Source organism: Zingiber officinale, chromosome 2A (genome assembly GCF_018446385.1).
Source record: "Zingiber officinale cultivar Zhangliang chromosome 2A, Zo_v1.1, whole genome shotgun sequence".
In the NCBI taxonomy this organism is placed as follows: domain Eukaryota; kingdom Viridiplantae; phylum Streptophyta; class Magnoliopsida; order Zingiberales; family Zingiberaceae; genus Zingiber; species Zingiber officinale.
The window spans coordinates 161775994-161788483 of NC_055988.1; the positions used below are offsets into that span (position 1 = coordinate 161775994).

Here is a 12490-nt window from a genome sequence, read left to right on the forward strand (position 1 = left end):
AGATTGAGAAATAGAACCACAAGATTAAGTCCTTTTGAGATTATCTATGGTCAGAATCCCTTAGAAGTTCTGGACTTAGCCCCTGTTCCACGTGTAGAGCAAATTAATCCTAAAAAGAATGAGATGGAAGAGAATCTTCGAGGTATTTATGAGCAGGTGAAACTAACAATTATGGAAAGCAATACCAAGTATAAGTCTTAGGTCGATAGTCATCGTTGACAGGTACTTTTTGAGATTGAAGATTTTGTCTGGGTTGTATTGACTGTGATCATTTCCCTGTTGGAGAGTATAATAAGCTAAAGGATCAAAAAATTAGATAATGTGAGATACTGCAGAAGATTAACAATAATGCCTACAGATTGCACCTTCCTAGTCATCTGAAGACAACCAATATCTTTAATGTGAAACACCTAACTCCTTATTTGATGGATGCTGATGAAGTTAATCTGAACTCAAGGGTGAGTTCTTTTTTAACTCAGGGAGACTGATATAGACCCAATCCATATTGAAGTTCAATATGAGTCTTCAAATTTCAAATGGTCATAATTTTTGACTTAGGACTTAGAATTATGCCTCGTACAGAATTCAGAAGCCTACATTTATTATTGGTAAAATCGTAACTACCAAATTTTAGCTCCAAATTCTATCGTTTAAACCCTTTTAGGTTTCTATTTTTGATAATTTTTATTTTTTAGATATTTAAGATAATTTTTGTATTCCAGGTATTTATTAGAGAGAATTTTATTAGGAAATTGTTGGTACAATCGCCCTTAAGTCAAGGTTCACTAATTTGACTAAGCTCAAGTGGATTTGAGTTTGAGTTTTGAGATTTGAACTGTTGGTTGCTACTCAGAATATTGTACCGGTTCCACTGTATAAAAATTTTATACAAATCCTGAACCTTTCCTAACAACCTATTGTGTTCTTTAGAAATTAAATTTGGAATCACAAATAGAACTTAACATTATTGATTTCAAATTCAATTTATCTGTTCTTAGTGGTTTAGACTTGGATCGCAAACGATGCTTAACATTATTGATCTAAATCCACCCATGTTACAAATTTAATTAAATATTAATTTCAGAGATTGACTTCCAGGTTAAACATGACGAGGCACTAGGCCTTCTTGGGTATGGGAGCATCCACCACTTTCTAGACAAAGCCTTTCAACGAAATTTAATATTTAATTTCCTTATAGTAACCCTATGTTTAACCAAAAGGAACAATTGAATCACAAGTTTGAAAAACAAAAGAAACACAAAATCGAAAACATAAATTCGATAACCTAGAATCGTAAGCCTCTTGTGTTTGGTATTTCAAAATTCAAACAAAGAAAACTAGTATGATGCGGAATAAAACTACTAGTTATACCTTTCTTTGTAAGCAACAACCTCTTGATCTTCTATTGTATTCCTCTTCTTTTCTTGGATGTGGTGTGGGCAACGATCTACCAAGAAGAAAACCACCAAAGCCCTCCTTGCTTCCAAGTTTCGGCCACCACCACAATGCTCTAAGGGATGTTAGAAAACAATGCCTCCTTCCTTTACTTCTTCACCTCCAAGCTACCGGCCACCAAGTGCTCCACCAAGGAAGATGTCGCCAGCCACAATGAAGAAGAGAAGGAGAAGTGGTAGGGCCGACCACCAAGGATGGAGGAGAGGAACAATAGAATAGGTTGTGTGTCTCATGAAGTCACCCTCTCCTCCTCTTTTATATTCCTTGGTGAATCCAAGAAAGAAAAGTTTTATAACAAAAATAAAACTTCCTTTTATTCCTTTATATTAGCCGACCACCTCTGGTAAAACCAAACAAGGAAAGATTTTAAACAAAAATTAAAATCTCTCTTTTATAAATCCCTTTTGTGGTTGGCCATAAAAGGACTGTTTTATAAATTAAAATCTATCTCTTTTAAATCCTTTTATGGATATCTATAAAAGATAAGAGATAAAAATAAAACTCCTTTTATATCATGGTTACAAAAAAGAAAATTTTGTCAAAAAATTAAAATCTTTCTTTCACATTATAGATAACTACAAATAAGGAAAGATATCTAATCTCTCTTTTAATTCTTTGTAGAAAATCTATAAAAGGAAAGATTTTAAAATTTAAAACTCTCTTTTAAAACCATGTGGATGAAAACATAAAAGGATGAACTTGAGCTTCCCGTGTTCGCCCCGAACATCCAACTCAAGTTCATCAATAATAACTCATACCACTAAAGAGCTATTATTGAACTACCGCACCAATCCCAAATTACATTTTGGGCTCCTTCTTATCATGAGTGTGTTAATCTCCCTGTGTTTAAGATATAGAATGCCCACTAATTAAATGAGTTACTGACAACTCACTTAATTAATATATAGCTCCAAGAGTAGTACCACTCAACTTCATTGTCATGTCGGACTAAGTCCACCTGCAGAGTTTACATGGCAATCCTTATGAGCTCCTCTTGGGGACATCATCAACCTAGATTCCTAGAACACAATTTCCTTTTATAATCAACAACACACACTATAAATAATATTATTTCCTAACTTATTAGGCTTATTGATTTATCGAACTAAATCACACCCTTTGATAAATTAAAGAAATAAATATTAAGTATATGTGCTTGTTATTATATTAGGATTAAGAGCACATACTTCCATAATAACAGAGGTCTTGTTCTTTTATTTAGTCAGTATAAAAAGAAACTACCTCAAATGGTCTTGCTCAATACACTCATAGTGTACTAGTGTAATTTTATAGTCAAGATAAACTAATACCAAATTACACAACGACTATTCCAATGGTTTGTTCTTATCCATCTTAGTCGTGAGCTATTGTTTATAATTATAAGGAACTGATAACATGATCTTCTGTGTGTGATACCACATACCATGTTATCTACAATATAAATTAATTGAACAACTACACTTAGCATATAAATGTAGGCATTTGACCAATGTGATTCTTTTATTTCAAAAATAAATGTTTGCAAAAAGCTAGACTTTTAGTATACACTCTAACAATCTCTCACTTATACTAAAAGACTATGCTGTTATAAATGCTGCAATACATCTGATTCTCATTCTTTCAACATGCCGATAAAAAGCTTTCGCCGGAAGGGCCTTAGTGAAAGGATCTGCTAGGTTATCCGCTGATGCAATCTTGGCGATAACAACTTCTCTTCACTTTACGATGTCTCGTATCAGGTGGTACTTGCGCTCTATGTGTTACTTGCCTTATTGGTTCATGGTTCCTTCGAGTTTGCTACTGCACCACTATTATCACAATAAATTGTGATGATTTTGGGTAAAATAGGAATTACATCTAAGTCCATCAAGAAGTTCCTGAGCCATACTGCTTCTTTGGCTGCCTCAAAGGCTGCCACATACTCAGCTTCCATGGTTGAATCTGAAACGTATTTCTGCTTAACACTCCTCCATGGTATGACTCCACCTCCTAAAGTAAACACATAGCCTGATATAGACTTATTATTGTCCCTATCTGATTGGAAGTCAGAATCCGTGTAACCCACAGGGATCAAATCTTCTGCTTGGTAAAGGGTAAACTAACATAAGGTAAAAGAAATAAATTTATAATTAAAATGCAAAAATTTTAAAAAGGATAAACGACCTTCTCCTAGACTTAATCTTCCTGTCTCTCCCTTTGATCACATAAAAAATGGGGTACCAAGAAAAATCTAAGGGTTAAATTTTTCAAAAAAAAAGGAGAGTTTTTAGTTTTTTTTTAAAAAAATTGATTTTCAACATTTTGAGGAACTTATCAAGTTTTTTGATATCACTTAAAATAATTTTAGAAAAAAAATTCTAAATTTTTTTTGATATAATATCAATATTTTTCTAAGTTTGCAATAACTAATTTTGAAGAAATAATTTTGGAAAAAGTAAAGCTGATACTTAAAATAAACTTTTAAGTTAAAATTTCTAAGTTTAAAATGATTAAAAAAAAGAGTAACTATTTAAAGTATTTTTTAATTATAATTAAATGTTTTTATTAGTTAGTCAATTAAACATTTTATTTCATTAATTGACTTCCAGGTTGTGGCGAGACACTAGGCCTTCTTAGTTATTGGATCATCAACCACTTCTAAACAAAATCTCATAATGAAATGAAATATTTAATGTACTCTCTGAAAGCCCTAAGTCTAATTAAACTTTAATTTAGACAAGTTTTTGGAACTCAATATAGGTTCTTTCTAACTGGGTTAACTAGAAATTTCTTTGGTATATATTTCTGAGAAATTTTTTAATTTATCTTTTGTTGTAATAAAACTTCCAATTTAAACCATTAAATTTTCTACTACTTATATTATATGAGCATGCATGATTTTTCAAGTTCTTTATTTCTTTTTGCAAAATATCATTTTCCAATTTTACTTTGTCAAATTCTTTTAATGGACAAGATTTAGCTAGAATTAATTTCAACTCTTTATTTTCTTTTTCAAGTTTACAACAATCTTTAGTTAATAATTTAATACATTTAAATAACTTATCAGGTGGAAGAGATCATATCTGACTTACCTTATCGATCTCGTTGTTCGTAGCTCCCCCTGAACTGCTGCTTTCTTCTGTTGACGCTCCCCCTTCATCGATGCTCTCAATGCTCATTTCGGACGAGCTTTCTTCGTGTTCGTCTTCTTGATGACTTGCCATCAATGCAAGTCCAGAAAAGGCTTCGACCTCTAATTCGGACGATATTTCGTCCCACGTCGCCTTTAGGGTCTTGTACTTGTTCTTGCCTTTGTCCTTCTTATTGATCTTTAACTTAGGGCAGTTGTCTTTAATATACCCTTCTTCATTGCAGTGGTAGCATCTGATCGTTCTTCTCTTTCTATCATGCGGATGGTTAGTTTTTCTATATTTAAGTAACTTTTTAAAACGTCTTACCATCATTATCGTTTCGTCGTCATTGAGAGAGGACTTTGAACTTTATTCGTCCATCTTTGCTTTAAGGGTAATGTCATGTTTCGGCTCCCTCTTTATATCTACACATCTCGATTCATGGACTTCAAAGGTTGAAAATAACTCTTCTAAGGTAACAGATTCTAAATTCTTAGCGATATAGTAAACATATACTAATGATGCCCATTTCATATTTCTAGGGAAATGCATTAAGAGCGTACCTTAGCGAATCTCGGTTGCTTACCTTTTCTCTGAGATTCGAAAGTCCGGTGATGAGCTCCTTGATCCTCGAGTGAAGGTGTGCAATTGTTTCGTCTTCTTCTAATCGGAAGTTGCTGATCTGGTTATGAAGTAAGTCCTATCTCGGAAGTTTCACCTCCGAGGTTCCTTCGTGAAGTTCTAGGAATTTTTCCCAGAGCTCCTTGGTGGACCCGTATGCTCCGATCCAGTTGACTTCTTGTGGCGGGAGGACACTGAGTAGATGAAACTCTGCTTTGCCGTTTGCTACGAAGTCTGCTTGTTCCTTCTTCATCCATTGATACTTTTGCTTGCCTTCGGGCGCTTCAAAATCGAATTCCATTATTAATAATAAATCGAAGTCTATTTTGAAAAATACCTCCATTATCTTTTTCCAGCTCGTGAACTCCCCCTCGAACTTTAGTGTGTAAATGCTTGGTCCGGTCATCTCATGTGCTTCGTTCGACGATTAGTCATCCTGAAGTGAATCTTGCTCTGATACCACTTGTTAGGACCCTTGATGGCTGGCTAGAGGGGAGTGAATAGCCCCTGCACAAAATCAAACAAAAATACCTTCTTCAACTTATAACTTAAATAAACACTTGCATAAAAAAAGGAAATAAAAAAGACAGAGGCATAGAAATTTTTACTTGGTTATAACCAGGGAGGTTATTAATTTAAGGAAGTAGAGCGTACTAATATTTCTTTCAGGTGGAGAAGCCTCTTTACAACAATGATCACACAAAAACATAAAGCTAAATGGAAAACTGGAAGCGTACAAGTGTTGTTGCAAGAATGCTTGTTGTATTTAGTTTCTTGGACCAAGGCTGTATTTATAGTCTTGGTCGGTGCACTTGGAAGGGTTCCAAGCGCCTAGAGGGGGATAAAACTTTATCCCCTTCGCAACGGATCGCAGTCAAACGCGATCTGGATAAAACTCCAATCCGAGCGCCCAAGAAAGTCAACCATGTTGACTTTTTCCAGTCTGGACATTTCGCTCCGGCTCTGCTTGCTTTGGTCCGGGTCTTTTTCTCCGGCTCCGTTCACTTGGGCGATTTCGGCCATCCGGAATAAGGCTCACCCGAACCCAACATATGACCTTCTCTTCAAGCAAGCTTCCGCTCCGACTTTTCATCCTTCGGAAATACCGTGCGTATCATTTTCGTTCGTCCGTGTACTCTTCCGCAGCACCTCGTCACTCAGACGCACCGTACCAGTCAGCTCTCTCCCGTGCCGTCCTTCTTACTAGCTGCATCTTTTGCTCGACTCTCTGTGCTTCTAAGTTCCTACACACTTAGACATAAGGTTAAACACAACAAGACCTAACTTAACTTATTTAATCATATCAAAACAACCTTGGGTTACCAACAACTTTTACCTTACCTAAGATCACTTAGGACTGTTCTGCACACTAAGTCAAACTTGTTAGAACAATAATAAGCGTTAACTTTGAACTGTTTGCCATTATCAAAACTTAGACTTGATCATCTGGTGCTTCCTGCATCAACATGATCAACCTTTATACTTGACCATTCGCTGATTTCGCCTTCTCCGGTCGCCCAAAGTAAGATCACCCGATTGAACTCAATTTCGATCACCTTGACCCATCTTCCTTTCGGCTTCTCATCCGTAAACCCTTTCGATTCACTCTCATATATCCTTCTCACTTCACTAAAAATATTTTTTCATAACCCTTTATACCTTGGATACATCAGATTCATTAACTCTTTTCTTATACCATCTTTCTCAATCGCTTACGTTTTCCGTTGAGATTTTATCATCTCTGATGTTCCTCCATCGATACCTATATATTCTCTTAAATTTTACGCACTTAAATACACATATAAATAACACAATAAAATCTAAGTTAAACTTATTTAAAAAATAACAATCAATGATAGCAAAAAGATAAAATTTATCATCTCAACGATCCTACATAATCAATCTTACTATCATATATGAGGTGATAAATCAAAAAACTGTATTAAAAAATAACAATCAAGGTCACAGGAGTCGTCGTCGAGAAACAGAGCCCGCCAGTCAAAAATTGCTTTCATTAGTATCCGTCACGTTGCAATATTCTACCAGTCAAACTTCAAATTTCAAAAACAGATTTTTTTTTTAATATCATTATAGTTACAATCGCTATTCCATGTTGTGACCACTTTATTAAATGTGATCTGACGCATCGGCTTACCTCATGGAGTTGCTTCCGCGTCCCAGCGTTTCTAATATAAAATATTTTATTAAAAAAATATTATGAATTGGATGGGATCAATTATACTATTATTTTACAATAATAAATTTATAACAAATATATAGGGGAGGCAAAAGTAACTTGTCTTCCTTAAAACAAATGATAATTTTTTTAATTAAGAAGCCGCATCAGTGGACAATTAAGGATTATATACCTATTTCATACTATAATATTCCTTACATAGAATATTTACTTAGATATAAGAAATGCTATGCTATTATCAAAATAGATTTAAGAAAGACATGATACAATCAGTTGAAATTTTCCTAATGGTGTCATGATACTTTGGGCTTTAATAAAAATATAGATATGATATATTAACAATGTTCTAGTATCGATTTTATAGATATGGAAAGAAATACATATAGATACATAGATATTAGATATATGATGAGATAAATCTAAGTTGTTAGTTATTGAGAATTAATCCTTAATTAGAGATGTCATATACTCAACGCTTTTACTACGTCCTGAGAGTATTTTAGACTTTAATAAAACTCTACAGCCTTTACTATGTCCTGAGAGTATTTTAGACTTTAATAAAACTTGTAGAGGATGAGTAATACAATATATAACAACACCCTTTGTTTTATTTGTATAAATGGATATTTTAAAGTCAACTCCATGAGAATAGATTTCAAAAAAGAAGTTATTATTGGGACGATATTCATGTCCATATATTTTATTTTAATAAATAATATTCATATTTTCTATAAAAATTAATTTTTAATTTAATTTTTTAAAAACCTTATCATTTTATATATTTTTCAAAAAATATCTTTATTATGATTATTATTAGTATTATAATTAATAATAATAATTTTAATTAAGTTGATGAAAAATATTTTAATATAATAGTATTAGTCTATATAATTTTTGTTTTTATGGATACACCTTTTTGAATCATTTGGTTTTGCCAAGTCGGACAGCACATCTAGATAATATTATATAATATTGCATAATATAGAGATTAGTTTTAAATTTTGAATAAATAAATAAATAAATAAAAGGAAACGTCGGGGAGCCTTCTTTCCGGTATTTTCCCCGCAGCCAACTATGGCTCAAGGTCAATGTAAGAGAATACAGAAGCCCTCTCCATTTAACTTATATTACATAAATGCCATCCGTGATCGAGTGAAGAACCATTCCCCCAAATCGATAGGGGAAAACATTGGCAATGATGTAATTATGAACAACTCGAGGCCTTATTATAATCCTTTATTCTTTATACGAGCCACACTGGCTTTTCCTTTCACACTTGTTTTCCGCTGCCGGCTGCCATTCTACTCCGGCCGACTCTCTAGCTTTCCGATCCCTCCGGCGCCGACCGAGTTCTCCCGATTCCCCCTGCCCCTGTCCGGTTTGGCTTCCTCCGTCGTCGGAATGGGTTACGCCTTCTGATCCGCCGTCTCCCCTCCTCCTCGCGTTTTTTCTCCGACCCAGTGTATCCCATCCTCCGACACATCTCCTACGTTGCGACTATGGCTATCCGACTCACCGTCTCCTTCTCCGGCTACCTCGCCCAAAACCTTACCGCCGCCGCCGTTGGGGTCCGCTGCGGCGGAAACGTTCGTCTTTTCCACGACGCCGGGCGTCCCATTCCCCTATTCGCAAGGAATGCTTCCGAGCATAGTCCCCCGCCGATCCTCGAATGCCGATCCGTCTCTCACCAGGACTCGGCCCAGGTTTTCTTCTCCGAAGCCGTGCAGGCTAAGGAGTTGGGACCTTCTCTTGCTCCAGGCCTGTTCTCTGTGATGTCTTCCGGCTCCAGATCAACGGAAGGATGCTTAATGAGTGCCTCTTCGATGTCGACGATGGGCTTCAAGCCGTCGTCTTTGATCCCTCTGTTCCAGACGTCCAGGTGGTTCCCGTGCAATGAGTTCCTTACCGGGTCGACAAGAGTCGACTCAGTTGATAAGGGAGGAACTTGTTCTTCAGATCCTCCTTTGGAAGAAACGGCAATGATTTCTCCTGGCAAACCGAGTGGAGAGTCTAAGGAGTGTCGTAGCTCCGGTGCCAGAGTAAATTTGATGAGAGAGTTGAAAGAAACATACGATATGATGAACTCCCGCGATAAGAGGAGCTGGATCTCGCGGTTCCTGAGCTCTTGTTCAGATGATGCCAAGACATTATTTGCAGCACTGACTGTTCCGCTTCTGTATGGATCATTCTTGGCAGAGACAAAATTGATCCCTTCCAAGTCGATGCTTCCAACATTTGAAGTCGGCGATCGAATTTTGGCTGAGAAGGTATCACTTAGTGTCTCTTGCCCAAGTGGATTATAATTACCCTTAACATTTTTTTCCTAGTTATGACATTCTAAAATCTGTTAGAACAAACTGTTTTGCATTACGTATTTTAGATTTAGTAATATTGTTTGCTATGGCTGATCTAACCTGTACATTGTCGAACCTTTTAAATGCTAGCACATGGTAATTTCTGATTTATAACATAATAATTTCAAAAAGAAACGAACAAACCAAATCATAAATAAGTGATCTTTCAAATTTTACTTGCTGCTAGTTGGTATTTAATATTCACTGCATTATAGTGGTTGGTTATCAATTTCATTTTTGCTAACATTCATTGTGCATGTTAAAATTACAGGTCTCTTATCTGTTCGGAGAACCTGAAGTCACAGATATTGTTATCTTCAGAGCTCCTTCAATCCTACAGGTATTTTTGGTTTTTCTATTTCAGACTAAACATTCATTGAAAGATCCGAACTCTTGAGAACCAAAATTATGGTTTTGAGATGATCATCGATTCAGAAAAAAAAATCCTTTGGTGCAGGAATATGGATTTACATCAGCTGATGTCTTTATCAAAAGAGTTGTGGCTGTAGCTGGGGATGTTGTTGAAGTAAGGCTGTTTTCTACTTATTCATGCTCTTACCATGCTACAGGTAATTATCAAATGACTTAACTTTCTTTTGTTTATCAGGTTCATAGTGGCAAATTGTTGGTGAATGGTGTGATCCAAGATGAGGAATTTATTCTTGAGCCACCTGACTATGAAATGAAATCAGTGGTATGGCATGTGCTCTGACTTTTTTTATTCTTTAAATATTTTACCTTAAAATGATTTTCATTTTCTTGGGCTGCTGCCTGCTGATATTTGATGAAATTTGCTATGTTGCTTTTTCTTATTAACTCATAGAAGATAAGTGTGTTTTAGCCATGCTTACAATACTCAAGTAATATTACTTTTTAGTTTGGTTTATGATGCTTTGTAAGCAAGAGAATGCAACAATTATCTGTACTTGCAAACACAAACTAATTTTTGAGCTGATAGTTTTATGGATACTTAAAACCTAAAAAATTATTGGTTTTCAAAAGAAAAAAAAATCTAGACTTTATACATCTACACAAGCTGCTAATGTTCTGGGAAATCTTCTTTTTTTTCTTTATAATGAATCACAATTTTGTTTTATTAGTTAGCTGCTAAAAAAGGTTATATTTGACATATTTACTGATTTCTGGATTCTCTTCTGCAGTTTGTTCCTGAAGGTTGTGTCTTTGTGCTGGGGGATAATCGTAACCACAGCTTTGACTCACATAATTGGTGAATACTTCTTTTCTAAGTTAAAGACATGTTTGGAAAGTTTCAAAGATGGAAGACTTATGACCACCATTTTGGTGTTTCAGGGGGTCTCTTCCAGTAAAGAACATTCTTGGAAGGTCAGTTCTCCGCTACTGGCCTCCATCAAGAATCTCTGACACTATCTACGAACCAAGTGTGATGCCAAATGTGATGGAAATTTCTTGATACTTCTCTTCTTCAAGAACCACAAAGACTGAAGAGGTAGATTTTGCAAGAGTTCCCGCCCTTCATTTTCTTTTATCTTTTTTGCTTTATGCCCATTCTCGGACAATGCTGTCAATGGGTCAATATCTAATCCACCTGTTGAATTGTGTTATGCCTTCTCAATATGTAGGAGGCATTTTAATCATCCACAACTTTTTTGGCACATTGCTCAGGCATTCCATAATATTGAACCTTTTGCTTTGCAGGTCTGGGGACAATAGTTTCCTGACATTTAATCCATCAACCTAAGACCAGGGACTGTATATTTCCGACTTTAGTGCTTACGATGTGAGGAAATCAGGTGAAGCTTTCAGCCCATCAACAAGACGGTGGGTTTTTTATTTGTCATGTAATGCCAAGTTCATTCTACTCTGTTTGGCCATGCGGAATCTGCATGGAGGCCACCTATTCAGCCATAGGATTAGGCAGATTCAATTCCGAAATCCACATTAAGACAGCCCTTTATTGAAAAATCTGGCAGAGTTAACACTGGTCATTCACAATGACTAGAAGGTCTGCAGGATTCTGTGTGATTTTGTTGCCCAAAAATGAAATGAAAAAATTGAAGGTGGGAGAATGTTTATGCAAGATGCAATTGTTTTGGTTATCACATTGGCATATTTTCACTGTCGATATATTGTGATTAGTGTGCTCGAGTGGCTCACTTTCTTATATGTTATGTACTTGAATAGATGGTTTTATGAATGTAATAATTTGAATGTAGATATGTTAAATGTTCAAAAAGCTAGTGATATTTCTGTGTGGGAATGTAGAACGGTGGCAGGGATTGTTTGAGATACAAAGTGCAGTTGATGTTGCTGCATGATGAATAGAGGAAGAGAATTGCGTGGCTCTCGTTATATTCATAGATTGTGTTCTAGGTTTGTTTAGTTATCCTGAACAGTATATGGCATATCATATTACAATGGGCTGTTAATTAATTACTTTGATGAATCATCTTGGTCAGCAATGACAATCAACTTTTTACAGACAAAAATTATTAGAGTTGTAATTATGATATTTAAATTGCCCAAGGATTTGGTGTGGTTGTTGCAAACAATGTTGATGGGTTGGTTTTGGATGGTTTAGCGGGAAGTGAGATTGAGCTGGTTAGGTTGAAGGAGACTCTACGGTTGAGTCGGATCTTGTTTGCATATGTTGATGCATGTTTTGAGCTGATGGGTGAGTCTCCCTCGGTGGCCATGTTGCATCCCATTTCCATAAGAGTGTGGCTTTGACTCCTATCTTGTGTCCCCTCATTTGTTGGGCTTACGAAGAAGAT

At 35.7% G+C, this 12490-nt stretch overlaps 1 protein-coding gene across 1 annotated transcript; it reads left to right on the forward strand.

Moving 5' to 3' along the window:
• The first annotated feature begins 8644 nt into the window (after positions 1 to 8644).
• Positions 8645 to 11962, forward strand: LOC122042957 (thylakoidal processing peptidase 1, chloroplastic-like). The gene is made up of 7 exons (XM_042603365.1): positions 8645 to 9650; positions 10009 to 10077; positions 10195 to 10263; positions 10345 to 10431; positions 10898 to 10965; positions 11049 to 11205; positions 11415 to 11962. The coding sequence occupies exons 1-6, from the start codon at positions 8883 to 8885 to the stop codon at positions 11167 to 11169; spliced, it is 1182 nt and encodes a 393-aa protein (XP_042459299.1). The 5' UTR covers positions 8645 to 8882; the 3' UTR covers positions 11170 to 11205; positions 11415 to 11962.
• Positions 11963 to 12490: the final 528 nt, after the last annotated feature.

Excerpts from the sequence above, each read along its gene's own strand:
- LOC122042957 (XM_042603365.1), top strand. The coding sequence starts at position 8,883 with ATGGCTATCCGACTCACCGTCTCCTTCTCCGGCTACCTCGCCCAAAAC. Across the intron at positions 10,264-10,344 it reads TAGCTGGGGATGTTGTTGAA|GTTCATAGTGGCAAATTGTT; the intron begins GTAAGGCTGTTT and ends TTTGTTTATCAG. Across the intron at positions 10,966-11,048 it reads AGCTTTGACTCACATAATTG|GGGGTCTCTTCCAGTAAAGA; the intron begins GTGAATACTTCT and ends TTGGTGTTTCAG.